This window comes from Brachypodium distachyon, chromosome 2 (assembly GCF_000005505.3).
Source record: "Brachypodium distachyon strain Bd21 chromosome 2, Brachypodium_distachyon_v3.0, whole genome shotgun sequence".
In the NCBI taxonomy this organism is placed as follows: domain Eukaryota; kingdom Viridiplantae; phylum Streptophyta; class Magnoliopsida; order Poales; family Poaceae; genus Brachypodium; species Brachypodium distachyon.
The window spans coordinates 32051904-32067828 of record NC_016132.3 but is presented as its reverse complement, the minus strand read 5'-3'; the positions used below and the strand labels follow the sequence as shown (position 1 = coordinate 32067828).

General features: G+C 44.0%; 3 protein-coding genes across 5 annotated transcripts; 2 read left to right on the top strand and 1 right to left on the bottom strand.

Annotated features, from left to right (window-relative positions):
* Positions 1 to 3468: 3468 nt before the first annotated feature.
* Positions 3469 to 7503, bottom strand: LOC100830717 (two-component response regulator ORR42). The gene is made up of 3 exons (XM_003566377.4): positions 7409 to 7503; positions 3733 to 3955; positions 3469 to 3615 (listed from the first exon to the last, which is right to left on the bottom strand). The coding sequence occupies exons 2-3, from the start codon at positions 3943 to 3945 to the stop codon at positions 3469 to 3471; spliced, it is 360 nt and encodes a 119-aa protein (XP_003566425.3). The 5' UTR covers positions 3946 to 3955; positions 7409 to 7503.
* Positions 5152 to 11936, top strand: LOC100845290 (kinesin-like protein KIN-7A). Of its 3 annotated transcripts, none has more exons than XM_014899882.2 (15): positions 5152 to 5402; positions 6167 to 6462; positions 6578 to 6667; positions 6749 to 6849; positions 6955 to 7068; positions 7149 to 7230; positions 7318 to 7385; positions 7478 to 7537; positions 7623 to 7747; positions 8615 to 8813; positions 8929 to 9060; positions 9154 to 9246; positions 9321 to 10199; positions 10303 to 10625; positions 11085 to 11936. In XM_014899882.2, the coding sequence occupies exons 2-15, from the start codon at positions 6216 to 6218 to the stop codon at positions 11425 to 11427; spliced, it is 2856 nt and encodes a 951-aa protein (XP_014755368.1). In that variant the 5' UTR covers positions 5152 to 5402; positions 6167 to 6215; the 3' UTR covers positions 11428 to 11936. The 3 variants fall into 3 exon arrangements, with proteins under 3 accessions (XP_014755368.1, XP_003568740.1, XP_014755367.1); XM_003568692.3 differs by having other exon boundaries at positions 6156 to 6462; XM_014899881.2 differs by having other exon boundaries at positions 6101 to 6462.
* Positions 11937 to 13091: 1155 nt separating this feature from the next.
* On the top strand, positions 13092 to 15856 carry LOC100844982 (pentatricopeptide repeat-containing protein At3g49170, chloroplastic). The gene has a single exon (XM_014899316.2). The coding sequence runs from the start codon at positions 13175 to 13177 to the stop codon at positions 15629 to 15631; it is 2457 nt and encodes an 818-aa protein (XP_014754802.1). The 5' UTR covers positions 13092 to 13174; the 3' UTR covers positions 15632 to 15856.
* The last annotated feature ends 69 nt before the right edge of the window (positions 15857 to 15925 follow it).

Here is a 15925-nt window from a genome sequence, read left to right as displayed (position 1 = left end):
GGCCATGCTGTAATCTTGTCCGTACTCGAGCATAATTCGACTTCCGCTGATGTAATGATGTAATGTTGGGACATGTGTCCTCTCTTTGTAATATTTGTTATTCTGCTCCTTGTACGAGCTTTGTAATTACTCTCTTCTGTAGACTTTTGGTAATGATATTCATGTTGTAAAACCCTGCGATGAGCACATTAATGCATGTATGTATTGAAGTGTTTATCGTAGATTAAGAACATGAGGCTTGAATTATGCAAAGGTTAGCAATTTGGGGCTAAATTGTTTAATTGCGGTCCCGGGGTCTTACAATGAACCTCCCGAAGATCCGGAAGTAGTGCCCGTCGCGCTCCGCACTGACGGGGACGACCCGCGTCGGCCCATGCTCGTTGTGCTTGGTGGCCAGCGCGAAGACCAGCTTGTCGACTCCCTCGTCGTTGTACCCGGGGGAGAAGAAAGCGAACTTAACTCGCATTTCGTCATCCTTCCAGGCTCTGTCTGACAGCTCCTTCTTGCCGGCCTTTTCCCGCCTTTCCCCTTTGCTGGTGCTCCCCTTGGGACGGTTCTGTCCCTTCGAAGACATCGGCGGAGGTGGGGAGGAGATTTGGTCGGAGTTGGGGCGCGGGGAGCTTGGGAGGAGGCAATGCCAGGAGCGAGAGACAATGGGGAGTGCCCGCCGCCGGCCTTGGGTATTTATCGGGGCTGGCGGACTGCAACGGACACCCCCACGATCGGCAATAAAGATCCCTAAAAAATCGGTGATTAAGAGGGGGGTGCGCGACATGGCCTTAACTCCCTGGTGATTAAGGGGGATAAGGCACGAAATCGTGCGCCCGACTGTTTTGCTCGGAGGAGTGAAACTGCAGATGCGGCCCGCAAGGCCGGGTGCCAGGGGGTTTCCCCCTTGGGACCCACACGTCGGATAGGGCGTAGCCCGGCAACCGACCGAGGATAACACTTGCTGGGAGCTTCAAGGCTGCCGGCCTATGCCCGGGGGCTACTGTCATACCAGTGGCCCACGGGGTCCCACTGATACGGGACGCGTGGGTCGCCAGTGACGAAGCCCCATCTGGAAGACCTCCTGGAAGCGATGAGTCCGGGAAGCCTGCCTCGAGGAGACGACCCTTAGTGAAGGTGAAGCTAAGGGTCGAGTACAAGATGCTCCCGGGAACCCCGGTCCCGGGAAGCCAAAGGAACGCCTCCCGGCAACTAGCAGGTGCGCTAGCCGGGAGGGTGCACCCCAGCAACCCGCGCTCGGGCATGCAGGCAGGACCCGCAGAACAGTGAAGACAAGACAAGATGGCGGGCGCAGTGCATTTAATGCGCCGACAGAAGTCTTATCGGCAAGCCTAGTCTTGCTGAACAAGGCTAGGGCGACAACCCTGCGAACCGTTTTTCTACCGTGTACAGTAGACAGGGCGCTGCATGGCGTCCAGCGCGGATCAACCAAAGTGTATTCCGTGTAGCTGTGACACGCGTCTAGGCAACGTGTCCCGCTGCATGCATTGGCACCTGTGGTATCCCCTTATCTATTAAAGGAGGACCAATACCACCGGTCAAAGGGTTCCAACCCGAGTGATTAGAAGATAGCACAGCGTTCACCCAAGTAGCCGACCCAGGAACTCCTCGGGTGATCTATACGCACTTAAACTTGTGAATACAACTCAAAGCAAGACGTAGGGTATTACACCTCCGGGTGGCCCGAACCTGGGTCAAACTCTTGTGTCTACAATTCGTGTCTATCGTCACGCCGGCGATCGTTGGAGCGATCACCTCGCCCTCCACCGAACCAAAAAGGGGGTGCTCAGCTTCCCCGGTGTCGGAGACCGTGCTCCGACAGCGCCATTGTTGTTGTTCTCGACAACAATTAGAGTAAAGGGTGCCAATGCTTGATGGCACAAGTGCGAGTATAAAAGTAGGGCGTGTACATCGGCCTTATAGCGAAGGTCGCCGTACGTACACTTGGACAAGTTGACATGTCGATATTTTTTGAATAGGTTCTGTCGACCCTGCGGGTACGACTTAATCCTATGTTAGGAAAGGCTTCGAGGGGGTTGTTAGTCAAGTGCTTGGGCCGAGCGGATCTTCCCAAGACACCTTTAGCAAGAGATTCGTCGGGGCCGTCTCGTACTTGGACTGAACTCATCTTTCCAAGTATCGAGGTTAGGATACCCTCGTAACTCTAACCCAACCCCTTCTCATTCAACCCCTCTCGGAGCCTCGAAACTAGAGTCCCCTAAAAGGCTTCCTCGAGGCCGGTCGACTTTTAGTCGAAAACAGAGCTCGAGAGCGAACCTTAGAGCGAGCACTCTAGCCCTCTCCCTTTGAGTTTATTCAAGTTGAGAGTGAATGATACATGCCCTCATGGGGCGTATTTATAGCCTAGGAGTCCATGACAAAAGAAGATGGCTACCCTTGAGGGAGAGAAAAGTGGGGGCAAAATGATAAAAGTAGCTCCTTGGTCCATATCTTTTGTGTGCACCATGTGGGAAAAGTGAGGGTTGGTTCATGGTCCACCATGGACCAAAAGCCTCATCTCTACACCTTTCTTGCCCTCTACTCTAGCTCATTCCACCCTTTGACCATGGCATGAGAGGCTTGACTTGTTAACTTGTCTTCCTTTGCCATGTAGAATTGACTACGCCACGTTGGCATCTTGACTCACGCATATGTGGTGATAAATGTATATTTTTCTCACGCATTTATGTGAAATATATTGATCATAAATATATTAATCATGACAAAAAAATGTAATATTTGTACTATATCGCGATTTGTAGTAAACACCTCGCACCACAATTCAAAACCTTGACCCATACATTATAATATACTCAAATTGGACTGGAATTAATGGAATTTGTGTAGAGTGTTCATTATAGTAGGTGGGAGAACGTAAGCACGAGTGTTCGTTATAGAAGGTGGGAGAACGTAAGCACCGAGTTGGCCAACGAGGCTTTCGCAACTTGACCGACATACATACCAGATGCAAGTTTGAGAGATCAAGACATGTACTCTTGATCTAGACACTATTAGGTACAAAATTCTGAATTGTTCATGAAGTAGGAGTTTATTGATCTATTCAAACTATGATTCCAATATCTATTATATATATTGATAGTCGAATCATTTTCATCAAAAGGGATACATGTTTGCCTTCATAAACCACGAATGAACAGAATTATTATATTAATATTTTGAAGAGCCACATAATACAACCCATATAGCTCTAACTAAGTACCTCATCTTGACACACCGACTTTAGTCATGAATAGAACCTCGAAATTCGAAGAACTATAATGACATATATTTCTCCGCTTCACTCTAAAAATAAAACCATACAAACTGACATGGATAATAAAACCAAGAGATAATGTAAACACAGTCACACATATAAGAGCTATGTAGACATTTATTCCTCCATCGGAAAAACGCTAGCTTATGCCACGTCATTGTTCTTCTTGCGGATGACCTCCCGAACTATATCCTTGAGACCTCGAGCTTCATTGGTTTGGCCACAAACATATCTGCACCATCACTTATGAACTCCTCGGTGGCATCAGAATCAGCAGACAAACCAACAATCTTCACCTCAGTGGCTCCCATAGAACGGATTTTCACTATTGCCTGTCAAATCACACAAGAGATAATTTGTCAAGTACTTTAAACGGCATAAAATATTTATTTTTTTAGTTTTCATGAAACACATTATTGTTAAGTCTATATTGGAACTCATGAAAGTACCTCTGGGCCATTCATTATGGGCATCTGCTTGTCGCACAAAATAATATCAAATGTCTTGCCTTCAAGGTACAGATCCACAGCTTCTTTCCCATTCTCTGCCCGAGCTGTCTCACAGTTGCATCGACGCAACATTGCCAGGAGAATCATGCTCTGAAGTTCAGAATCCTCAATTACCAGTACCTTAAGGGATGATCCTTGGGTTTTGGAATCCATGGTCGCTAAACTGCAAAAATAATTAGGAGGTTAAATATTTCCGTCCGGCCAAATATTTCAAGGAGAATGTCATACTTGTTCTGGTGTATACCCAAATCTTTTTTACGCATATATGAACATGTGTCGTGGCATATATGTAATCACATGTTTTATGAAGATAACAACAATTTAAAAATGGGGGAAATGAAAAGGAAATGCAGTTCTTTGAATAAAAATAATGTACCAGATTATAACATGGATAATTACCTTAGCTTCTTTGCAACATGCATGTGGCATCTATAAGGGTAACAACATAACAAAGAATTAACAAAAAAAAAATAAGATTGACTTTTTATATATAGCTAGACGCATGCATGGATGACAACAATGAAATATTGTGTGCTACATGAATCAAAAGGCCTAGTTTCATGTTACACATGTATGCAAGACTTGTAACAAAAAAAAATTGTAAGGGTATGAAAACTACACACATGCATAACTTTTCTATTGCTACAGAAATTAGAGAACAGAATGGAGGAAGAAATGGAAATGGATATGGACCTTGAACACGGGAGCTAGCTAGAGCTTACGAGGGAGGAGGCTACGATGCTTGTGAGTTTAGTTGTGCCTTTGCAGAATATTTATAGACCAATTTCAGGTGTGAGGTCGATACCATAATCTTGTCTGTCCATTTTAAATCTACAATCATTGTCCGAAAACTTTTCCAACTAATGATTTCAATTAATGATTCTAGACACATGCATAATGTCGTAGTTTACATGCATATCTGTGTCGATGTCGAATTTTGGGCATCAATTTCTACCAATTATTTCATAATAAAAGATCATATGTGCGTTTGCAGTTATTCTATCTATCTCAATGGCATCATAGCTGGATATCGATCACAATGGCCTCAACTAATAATAAAATGTAACACCCCAAAATTATATTTTAATTGCATTTATGGTTTTGAAAATCCTTTTGTAGAGATTACTGAAGAATTAAACAAAATAGACTTGTTTGAATTTTACCTCACCATGTTGAAATGTTTGACAAAAGTGTACGGGGCGCAAACCCCCTCGTCAACACCTGAAATCAAGACCTACCAAAAACTGCTGTCACCGGCAGGTAGGACCAAGCGCCGGAAAAGAGAGCCCTGGCCCGCATGCCAGCCTGACAGCCCGCCGTGGTCCTTATCTAGTAGCAGAGGGGAGTTCTTGAAGGCCTTCCAAATCTAGCCGTTGCAGCCTCGCCTCAGTCACTCCACGGCCAACCCCGCCCCGCTCCCCCGAGGATTTTTCTTTCTTTCTCGTCGTCTCCTCTCTGTCTCTCCCTCTCCCCTTCGCGTCTGCGCGACCGAATTCAAACTCTCTCCAGATCTCTCCTTCCACCGAAGCACGCCGCCGTCTCGCAGGAATCTCCCCAGCAGTCGGCGGCGTCCTCGGTCCTCCTCCGTTGTACCGGACTGGACTGGATTGGTACGTTTCTTCTGCTTGGTGAAGAACCCTAACTTCCTCCTCTTAGCTTTTAGCGCCTCTTATGATGGTCGTTTCTTTGCTCCGGTCCAATTTTTTCCCGTATTTTCGGATTCATGGGAATTGGTGTCCACGGTACCCTCTGTTTTTGTGGAACAAAATGGTGTGCTTAATTACGGCATGATCCTGAATGTGGTTGTGCTGAGGGAATCCGAGGTTTCGAGATCGAAACTTTTGCGTAATAGGTTGGGGCATCTGATTCTATCTCAGATTTATATTATGAGGAAACTTTTCTCTTCCTAATTCCTATCGTTCGAAAAAAATCGTCGGGATTTGTGCTTGAATTGTTTAGTGGAAATTTAAGCTGCCGCTTGCCTTTTGGTTAAGGTTATGCAATCATTTGATATTTTTTTTCAATTGGTTCCAGCATAGATTGCTCTGTGATATTAGTCATAAATGTCAAGTAAAATCTGTAGTTTGTCTATTATACTACACATAAATGGTTATTTATTGAATTGGTGAGCAATCGAAGGCGAGAAAAGGTCAGCAACTCAAGGTGAAATCGTTGCTGCCTACTGTACTGCTGTAGCAATATTTCCAAGGACAGATTGTGTTTGAAATCATTTAGTACTTTTACTTCATTTTTTATTCATATATACTACTGTTTTGGAATTTCAACTTAATGATTGTTGCACTGGCAGATCTCGGTACCCTTCTCCGCAATAACTTTGCTGAGTTCCTGCCTTCTCCTTCTAGGTACACTTCAGATTGAAGGAACTCCTTGTAGTTTACAACAGACAACGAGCGTTAGAAGAAATGAGTGCATCGAGAACGCCAGGCACCCCTGCATCAAAGATTGAACGCACACAGCTGCCAACCCTTACCCCAGGTGGCAGCTCCAGGTCTAAGGAGGAGAAGATATTTGTTACAGTTAGGGTGCGACCATTGAGCAAGAAGGAGCTGGCCGTGAAGGACCAAGTAGCATGGGACTGCGCTGATAGCCACACAATCTTATACAAGGCCCCCCCACAGGACCGGGCTGCGCCAACATCATATACTTTTGGTATGCCATCCAGTGATCATGTCACTACTCTGCTGGCTCAAGCAATTCTGTTTATCCTGTCAGAAGTGACTTCCTAAGTAACTAATTGATACCTTTATATAATTATATCCTTCAGATAAGGTGTTTGGGCCGACTTGCCAGACAGATTTGGTATACGCAGATGGAGCTAAGGATGTTGCTATGTCTGCATTGACAGGCATTAATGGTAGATTATTGCTCATCCGTTGCTTGCTGCTAGTGGAACAATGCTCTGTAACTAACCAGTTTCATGGTATTTGTTTTGCAGCCACAATTTTTGCCTATGGTCAGACTAGCAGTGGCAAAACATTTACCATGAGAGGCGTGACAGAGAGTGCCGTCAGTGATATTTACGGACACATAGAAAATGTGAGTTATCTACAGCTGTTGAAGCAACATGTTTTTAAGTTCAATTATGCATGGAAGAGAGGTTCCTGTTAAGATAACCGTCTCTTGCTTTTGTGGATTGCTCAGACTCCTGAGAGGGAATTTATTATCAAGATATCTGCTATGGAAATCTATAATGAGATCGTGAAGGATCTTCTACGACCTGAATCGAGCCCCCTTCGCTTGTTAGATGATCCTGAGGTTTGTTTGAAATTTGGCCTGGTCTTGTTCCTTTATTCAATATTGTAATGATCTCTTAAAATTTTGTATGGTTTTGATAGAAAGGAACCATTGTGGAGAAGTTGGAAGAAGAAATCGTCAAAGACAGACAACATCTAAGACATCTAATCAGCATTTGTGAAGGTAACTATTATATGTATGGTCTTACCTAAAAAAAGAACTATATAGTGATTGCTCAATAATTGCTGAATGAGTTCCAAATGATTGCAGAGCAAAGACATGTTGGGGAAACTGCACTAAATGACACTAGTTCTCGTTCCCACCAAATCATTAAACTGGTACATATGAGAAGAAAACTTACTGTTCACATTTGATCTTTCCAAATCGTTAGGCAGGGATTAATCTTTATTTCGTGTATACCTCTATCCAGACAGTTGAGAGTAAGCTCCGTGAAGTGACAGGATGTGTCAAATCTTTTGTTGCTAGTCTGGTAAGCACACCGTCCTACTTTTTGAGTGAGATATGCTGATTTCAGTTACAAATCTGGAATGATTTCACTTCTGCTATCCTTGCAGAATTTTGTTGACCTAGCTGGAAGTGAACGGGCTGCACAAACAAATGCAATTGGTGCCAGATTAAAAGAAGGATGCCACATAAACCGCAGCTTGTTGACTTTGACTACTGTCATACGGAAGTTAAGGTCTGAGTTTCTCAAAAATAAAAATTGCAGCTATATGCATATATATATATATATATATAAATTCTGGATCAGTTGTACTTGTAGTTATTTTCTCTGCATTCGTCTTCAAAGCAGTCCACAAGTTACTTGGTTTCATTGTTGCATTGTTCTTTTTCTTGCGAAGAATTGTTGCATTATTCTTAATTTAGTTATAATCTGCTGGATGTCAAAAGATCTCAGCAAGTTAATGTGGTACCGTAGCTCTTATGAATTTCGCAGAGAAATGCACGTACAAAGTGCTAACTAAATGTGTCGGATGAACATATTCTTACCAAGGCACTTCATTAAGTGAACGGCATTGGTTCTGTAATTCTCAATCCAATTTCGGCAATGTAAAAAAGGACATTTGGCGTGTGTGGAACTACTTCTGTTTTGTTAAAATCTCATTGGAAGTAATGGCATGACCAATTTGAGAGACGTAATTTCCTGGATCACAGCTAAATGGCTTTTGGCATGTGATGGCTAGTAAGTAGTCACTGCATATTGCAGCGATATGGACTCATGAACCCTCATGTCCTAAACTAGATGGTCATTTCATTTCATTGAACTCATTTACCATTATATATCTTCAATATCTGTTCTATCTGAAAATCTAATAATTTATAACAATATATATTTCACATTTGTACAAGCAGCTAGCATTAAGATTATGTGAACATATTACATGGCATTTGTAGCGATTTATATATTTCACATTCGTACAAGCAGCTAGCATTAAGATTATGTGAACATATTACATGGCATTTGTAGCGATTTATTTATTTGGACGAAAGAGTTTAGTGAAAATCATGGAATTTGAGATAAACTTATTTTAAATTTCCATTGCAGCTCAGAGAAAAGAAGTGGGCACATACCTTATCGGGATTCAAAGCTCACACGTATTTTGCAACTTTCTTTGGGTGGAAATGCACGGACAGCCATTATCTGTACTATGAGCCCTGCCCTAACACATGTAGAACAATCGAGAAATACTTTATTCTTTGCAACATGTGCCAAGGAGGTCACAAATACTGCAAAAGTTAATATGGTAAGAGTTGTGACCTTCAGTTAGATAATTGTGACTGACACGGTGTCTCTTTGTCTTACCATTTGTCAAAATCAGCTCAAAATTCCTTTGTCTCAAAATTCCTTTGTTTGTACAGGTTGTATCTGATAAGCAACTTGTGAAGCACCTTCAGACTGAAGTTGCTAGGCTAGAAGCAGAACTGAAGACCCCTGACCGTTCCTCCTCTTTTGAGATCCTCATAATGGAAAAGGATAGGAAGATTAGACATGTAAGCTCCATGAACAAAGATGACATGTTTGTAGTGATTCGGCTCATTAGTTTTTGTAGACTGGTAGTTGATCTAATGAAGTGAACCTTGCAGATGGAAAAAGAAATTGAGGACCTCAAGAAAGAACGGGATAATGCATGGTCACAACTTGAAGAACTACGAAAGAAGACGGGTGATAACCAGCAAGTAAGATTTGCCTTCCATTCAGAACCTAAAATTGTGCTATCTAAATCTTTGCTAAATCCATGATTTTCTTTTAGGGCTGGAATCCCTTTGACTCACCACAGAAGGCCCGGAAGTGCCTCACATTTTATGGATCCCTGCAGCCAAGTAACGAGATTAAGATAACGAGTTCAGTTAGGCAATCATCCACTGCTCCATTTATGCTAAAGCATGAAATTCGCAAGCTTGAACAGCTGCAACAACAGCTTGAAGTTGAAGCGAACCGAGCTATTGAAGTACTGCACAAGGAGGTCGAATGCCACAAACATGGCAACCAAGATGTAGCAGAAACTATTGCTAAACTTCAGGCAGAAATCAGGGATATGCAATCTGTTAGATCTGAGAGCAAAGATGTTGAAATGATTACTGATGAAGGAAATGGGCCTGATTTGAAAAATGAGATTACTAGGCTTCATAAGCAAGACAATGATATTGCTAACCTTGAGGCCAAGCTGGAGAATGTACAGAAGTCTATTGATAGATTGGTGATGTCACTTCCAAATGTTAGCACACAGTGTAATGAGACTACTCCAAAGTCCAACAGGTCAAAGAAGAAGATGAGGATGCTTCTTCCACTGGGCGTGAGCAATGTGAACAGACCAAATCTAATAAGAGCACCTTGCTCTCCTAGTATGCCTTCAGAGTCAGATGTTGAGAACAGGGCTCCAGACAGTGACACCGTGTCCCATGAGGGTTCAGAAAAAGCTACTCCCATCAAAAGTGAAGACACTGGAGACATATCATCACGTGATGAAACGCCACGAAATAGGCGATCTAGCTCAGTAAACATGAGGAAGATGCAGAAAATGTTCCAAAATGCTGCTGAAGAAAATGTACGAAGCATCAGGGCTTATGTCACTGAGTTGAAGGAGAGGGTGGCAAAACTTCAATACCAGAAGCAGTTGCTTGTCTGCCAGGTTTTGACTTTGACCTCGTTGATCCTGCACACATATTCAACTGTTCATCGTCTTGATTATTCTGTTTTCCTGCTGAAATATGTTCCTTAAAATATTCCTACAGGTCTTGGAGTTGGAATCCAATGAAGGCAAACCAAATGATATGGAAGATCAAGAGGAAAATGCCGGATGTCTACAGGATAGTCCTGATTCATGGAACGGATTATTTAAGGCACAAATGCAGCACATTATCCAATTGTGGGATCTCTGTCATGTATCCATCATACACAGGAGTCAGTTCTACCTATTATTCAGGGGTGATATAGCTGACCAGATATACATCGAGGTTGAAGTTCGAAGATTGACATGGCTGCAACAGCATTTTGCTGAGGTGGGTGACGCAAGCCCTGCTCCTGGCGATGACCTTGCAGTTTCCATAGCTTCATGGTAAGTGTGATATCATTTTCACATTATTACTTGTCTACCCTGCTGTGTTAATTATATCTGTGTTTTAAAGATGATGTTGAGTAATTTCAGCAGAAGGGTTCCAAAAAAGATAGGTGTTCTTTAGTCATACATAGTGCTACCCTGCTGTGTTAATTAGCCATCAGTCAACATGCACACCTTGTCTACGCTTTAAACACATCTAGGCCAGCCAAAATGTTTCATTAGTTGTAACTGAATTAGCGATCATTCAACATTCAGAACATGAACATCTAGTCCATCATTATATATATGTTTAAGAATTTATCTCCATGTGGATTTCAGTCATTTCTACGTTGCAGCCGAGTCAAAATGTTTCATCAATCTCCCAGCAAAATAAAGTTTCATTAGTCATAACTGAATAAAAGAATGCACATTCATTAAGTTGTCCTAAGTCAGCATTCGTTCATTTGTACTCTGCAGCATGAAGGCATTGAGAAATGAGCGAGAATTTCTTGCAAGAAGAATGAGGTCGAGGCTCACAGAAGAAGAACGGGAGGCCCTCTTCATGAAATGGCAGGTACCCATCGAGGCGAAGCAGCGGAAGCTGCAGCTTGTCAACAAGTTGTGGACAAACCCCAACGATCAAGCGCACATCGAGGAGAGTGCTGATACAGTGGCCCGGTTGGTCGGTTTCTGCGAGGGTGGTAATATCAGCAAGGAGATGTTTGAGCTCAACTTTGCAAGTCCTGCAAGCAGGAAGCCATTTCTGATGGGTTGGCAGCCAATATCAAACATGATTAAGGAGAAAGCTCAACTATGGTAAAACAATAAGAAAAACTGTCCACCCCTTTACTTCACTGCAATGCTCATCTCGGGCGTGTACAAAGCTATCTAATTCAGAGCTGCCGATTACAGCAGATATTTTCGAAGTTTTGCTCTTAGTGCATCTCTCTCTCTCTCTCTGAGTGAAATCATCAGCATTGTGAAGCTCACAGAACTGTAAAAGGGAAAGTTGATTCGAGTAAAAAAGGAATGCTTGATACGAGTTTCTACAAGGGTAACTCTATCACAGGTGGCGTTGTCAAGCTTTCCTCACCGGCCACTGTTGACAACATAGCTTCTGTTTCCCCATTGGTCAAACTCCCATTGTATTCATCCACCGTAGTCTTCTGTTTCCCCATTGGTCGCTTGATTTCTTGGTAGGCTGCTGCTTTGTCTTTGGGATCCATAGCAGGTGTGCTCCCAGTGTTGTCAGGTTCCTTGATACAGCACTAATACGTATCATTTTGAAGGTCCTCGTCGATGTCCAAATCAAACGAGGACATTCTCCAATCATCAGTCAACGTGTTTTCTGCTTTCCATTTTCTTCTTTTTTCAAACAAACATAACATGGATTAAATATATGACTTGAGGCTAAGGCAAGAACGTATCATCCGGTGGCCCCTAAGCAAACTGTAGTTTCCATTACAATCCCAGCTAGCCAATATGCCGTTGAATTGGATCGTACTTCCAGAGTTTGAATTTTGGATGGCCGTGCAACTCACATGCACAAATCCACTTACTAATCTCTAAATTTTATTTGCCATCTAAGTTTGGTTTCTCCATTAGTGACATTGATCTGGCCACGGCTCACCTGGTTAGACTCTGCGGTCTACATTTCTGTGTGGTGTGTAAATCAAACGTTGGGGCCTCATCTTGCATACCGACCATTTTTCTTACCAGTTGTGCTTCACTTGGTGTCGATGTCCTCTCCATCTGGCACTTTTGTTTCTAAGTTTGTGTACCATAGGTGCAGGATTGCAAGAGCACACAAAACCTTACAAAAAAAAGATACTAAAACGATGCCAGATGTTGATCCGTGGATCTCCTCACCTCCTAATGGTCAATAGACTATCGAAAACAAGGGAAACCGATGAAGATATGGAAACGTGATTTATCTCAGGCGGCTAAGGTTTCAGGAGATTGTTTTTCTCTCCCGTTCTTGATGAATTAGGTTGAAAAGTTCCCAAACTGACACAAAGAGATGATCTATAGGTACAAGACAAGCATCGATTGGGCCGTGCAAGAGCCTCGCGCGCGGGCTAGCCTGGTACAACCAGTTTAGCACTTTTTAAAAAAAAAAATCTTTTGCAGACAGGCCTGAGCCTGACCAGGCTACTGAGCCATGCCTAGACCTGGGATATGGGCTTGGCAGGTTTAGCTACGGGCCGCGCGGTTGACCTGAAACAAAGGGTGCGGTTTCGTTTTTTGTGGTGCCACCGGCACCTTCGTGTTCATATTCTAAACTTGTCAACAGCCGTCGATATCTTAAGATCTGCCCACTCAATGTGTCGAGGTGCTCATATGTGTAGTTTGCATGTGTGCATAGGTGTGAGCGTGTGTGATCATCTGTGTTTGTACTTTGTTTCTAAAATAAAATAAAATAAAATGAAAAACCTGAATAAGGCCACAGCCCACAGGGCAGGTATTGAGGCAGAAAAAGGCTCGAGGACCCGTCCGTTATCCAATGGCAATCACCGTCGTGTCTCAGGGAGTCGTGTCCCTCCTCGCTTCACGCCAAGCTGCTATCTATGGCTTCCACCCTGACCGCCCTTCCAGCCAAGCTCCCACCGCCGCCGCCTCCCTTCCCGACCATTCGTTGCCACCTGAATCCACTCACCGCGCACCTGGTGCTCTCGTCCGACCACTCCTGCGATGCGGCGAAGCTCCTCACTTCGGCCGCGCGCGCCGGCGACCTCCGCCTCGGTCGCGCGCTTCACCGCCGTCTCCTCCGCAGCGAGATCCTCGATACCGACGCCGTTGTAGCCAACTCCCTCCTAACTATGTACTCCAAGTGTGGCGCTGTGGAAGCCGCGCGCAGGGTGTTCGACCAAATGTGCGGCGTGCGGGACCTTGTCTCCTGGACTGCCATGGCGTCTTGCCTTGCGCGAAACGGCGCGGAGCGAGAATCTCTGCGCCTTCTCGGCGAGATGCTCGAGTTGGGGCTCCGGCCGAACGCGTTCACCCTATGCGCTGCGGCTCGTGCCTGCTTCCCGCAGGAGCTCTTTCGCTTGGCTGGTGGCGTGGTCCTTGGGTTTGTACTCAAGACGGGGTTCTGGGGCACCGACGTCTCAGTGGGCTGTGCCTTAATTGATATGTTCGCGAGGAACGGGGACCTAGTGGCAGCGCAAAGAGTGTTTGATGGGTTGATCGAGAGGACATCGGTCGTATGGACGTTGCTGATTACACGGTACGTGCAAGCTGGGTGCGCAAGTAAGGTAGTTGAATTATTTCTCCATATGCTGGATGATGGTTTTGAGCCCGACGGATACTCCATGAGCAGTATGATTTCGGCTTGTACGGAGTTAGGATCGGTCAGATTGGGGCAGCAACTGCATTCTGTAGCACTCCGGCTGGGGCTTGTTTCTGATAGCTGTGTGAGCTGTGGACTTGTGGACATGTACGCAAAATTGAAAATGGAGCGGTCTATGGAACATGCAAGGAAGGTCTTCAAAACGATGCCCAGGCATAACGTGATGTCATGGACAGCGCTGATATCAGGATATGTACAATCTGGAGTACAGGAAAACAATGTGATGGCCCTGTTCCGAGAAATGTTAAATGAGAGTATCAGACCAAATCACATCACATATTCTAATCTTCTTAAGGCCTGTGCAAACCTTTCTGACCAAGACTCAGGCAGACAAATTCATGCCCATGTCCTGAAAACCAGCATAGCGCATGTAAACGTTGTTGGGAATGCTCTGGTCAGCATGTATGCTGAATCTGGTTGCATGGAGGAGGCTAGAAAGGCGTTCGACCAGCTTTATGAGACGAACATACTTTCCATGAGTCCTGATGTTGAAACTGAGAGAAACAATGCCTCTTGCAGTTCAAAGATTGAGGGCATGGATGATGGAGTCAGCACGTTCACATTTGCTAGTCTTCTTAGCGCTGCCGCCAGTGTAGGATTGCTTACCAAAGGTCAGAAACTACATGCGCTTTCAATGAAAGCAGGATTTCGGTCTGATCAAGGCATAAGCAACTCCCTTGTTTCCATGTATGCTAGGTGTGGATACTTGGAGGATGCTTGTCGAGCATTTGATGAAATGAAGGACCATAATGTGATATCATGGACTTCAATAATTAGTGGCTTAGCCAAACATGGGTACGCAAAACAAGCGCTGTCGATGTTTCATGACATGATCTTGGCTGGTGTCAAACCAAATGACGTCACATACATTGCTGTGTTGTCTGCCTGTAGCCATGTTGGTCTTGTGAAAGAAGGGAAGGAGCACTTCAGATCAATGCAGAAGGATCACGGACTCTTACCGAGGATGGAACATTATGCTTGCATAGTGGATCTGCTTGCACGATCAGGTCTTGTTGAAGAAGCCCGGCAGTTCATTAACGAAATGCCCTGTAAAGCGGATGCGTTGGTTTGGAAGACTCTTCTAAGTGCTTGTAGGACTTACGGCAATACTGAGATTGGTGAAATTGCTGCTAATCATGTCATAAATCTCGAGCCGCGAGATCCAGCTCCCTATGTCCTGCTCTCAAACTTGTATGCTGATGCTGGTTTGTGGGATGAAGTTGCAAGAATAAGGAGTCTGATGAGAGACAAGAACTTGAGTAAAGAAACTGGCTTGAGTTGGATGGATGTTGGAAACACCATTCACGAGTTTCGAGCTGGTGATACCAGTCATCCGCTAGCAATAGATATCTATGCGAAGTTGGTCACGTTGATCAGAGAAATCAAAGATATTGGCTATGTACCAGACACGAGCATTGTGCTCCATGACATGTCGGAGGAGCTTAAGGAACAGTATTTGCTTCAGCACAGCGAAAAGATCGCTGTCGCATTTGGTTTGATTACTACGTCCGCAACAAAACCTATGAGGATATTTAAGAACCTCCGTGTATGTGCAGATTGTCATTCAGCGATCAAGTATATCTCTAAATCCACTGGAAGAGAGATTATTTTGAGAGATAGCAACAGGTTCCATAGGATGAAAGACGGGATATGCTCATGTGGAGAATATTGGTGAGTTGTGAATGGTCACAGATGAGCTCCGCAGGTTCGGTTTTTTCTTAATAAGCGATCTATTGTGTTTCTACTAACTGATGTTCATTATTTTTAGTTTTTCTGCTAAATCATTTATTTTGCAAAGCACTAGTTGTTTCTGTATACCTGGTTTATCTTACAGTTACACAGAATGTAGCATACAGTTATGTGAGCAATACAACTTCAAAAGTATCATGCTGCTTCTTTCTGTGCATACTTGCATAACCTCTGGAACCTCGTAGCTGGTAACTGGTTAGAAGAACAGATACATTAATGT

What these genes read in the sequence shown, in the direction of transcription:
- LOC100844982 (XM_014899316.2), top strand. Translation starts at nt 13,175, where the DNA reads ATGGCTTCCACCCTGACCGCCCTTCCAGCCAAGCTCCCACCGCCGCCG.
- LOC100830717 (XM_003566377.4), bottom strand. Translation starts at nt 3,945, where the DNA reads ATGGATTCCAAAACCCAAGGATCATCCCTTAAGGTACTGGTAATTGAG. An exon ending in CCATAATGAATGGCCCAGAG is followed by an intron (nt 3,616 to 3,732) that starts GTACTTTCATGA and finishes GTGATTTGACAG; the next exon opens with GCAATAGTGAAAATCCGTTC.
- LOC100845290 (XM_014899882.2), top strand. Translation starts at nt 6,216, where the DNA reads ATGAGTGCATCGAGAACGCCAGGCACCCCTGCATCAAAGATTGAACGC. An exon ending in CCCACCAAATCATTAAACTG is followed by an intron (nt 7,386 to 7,477) that starts GTACATATGAGA and finishes ACCTCTATCCAG; the next exon opens with ACAGTTGAGAGTAAGCTCCG. An exon ending in AATCTTTTGTTGCTAGTCTG is followed by an intron (nt 7,538 to 7,622) that starts GTAAGCACACCG and finishes CTATCCTTGCAG; the next exon opens with AATTTTGTTGACCTAGCTGG.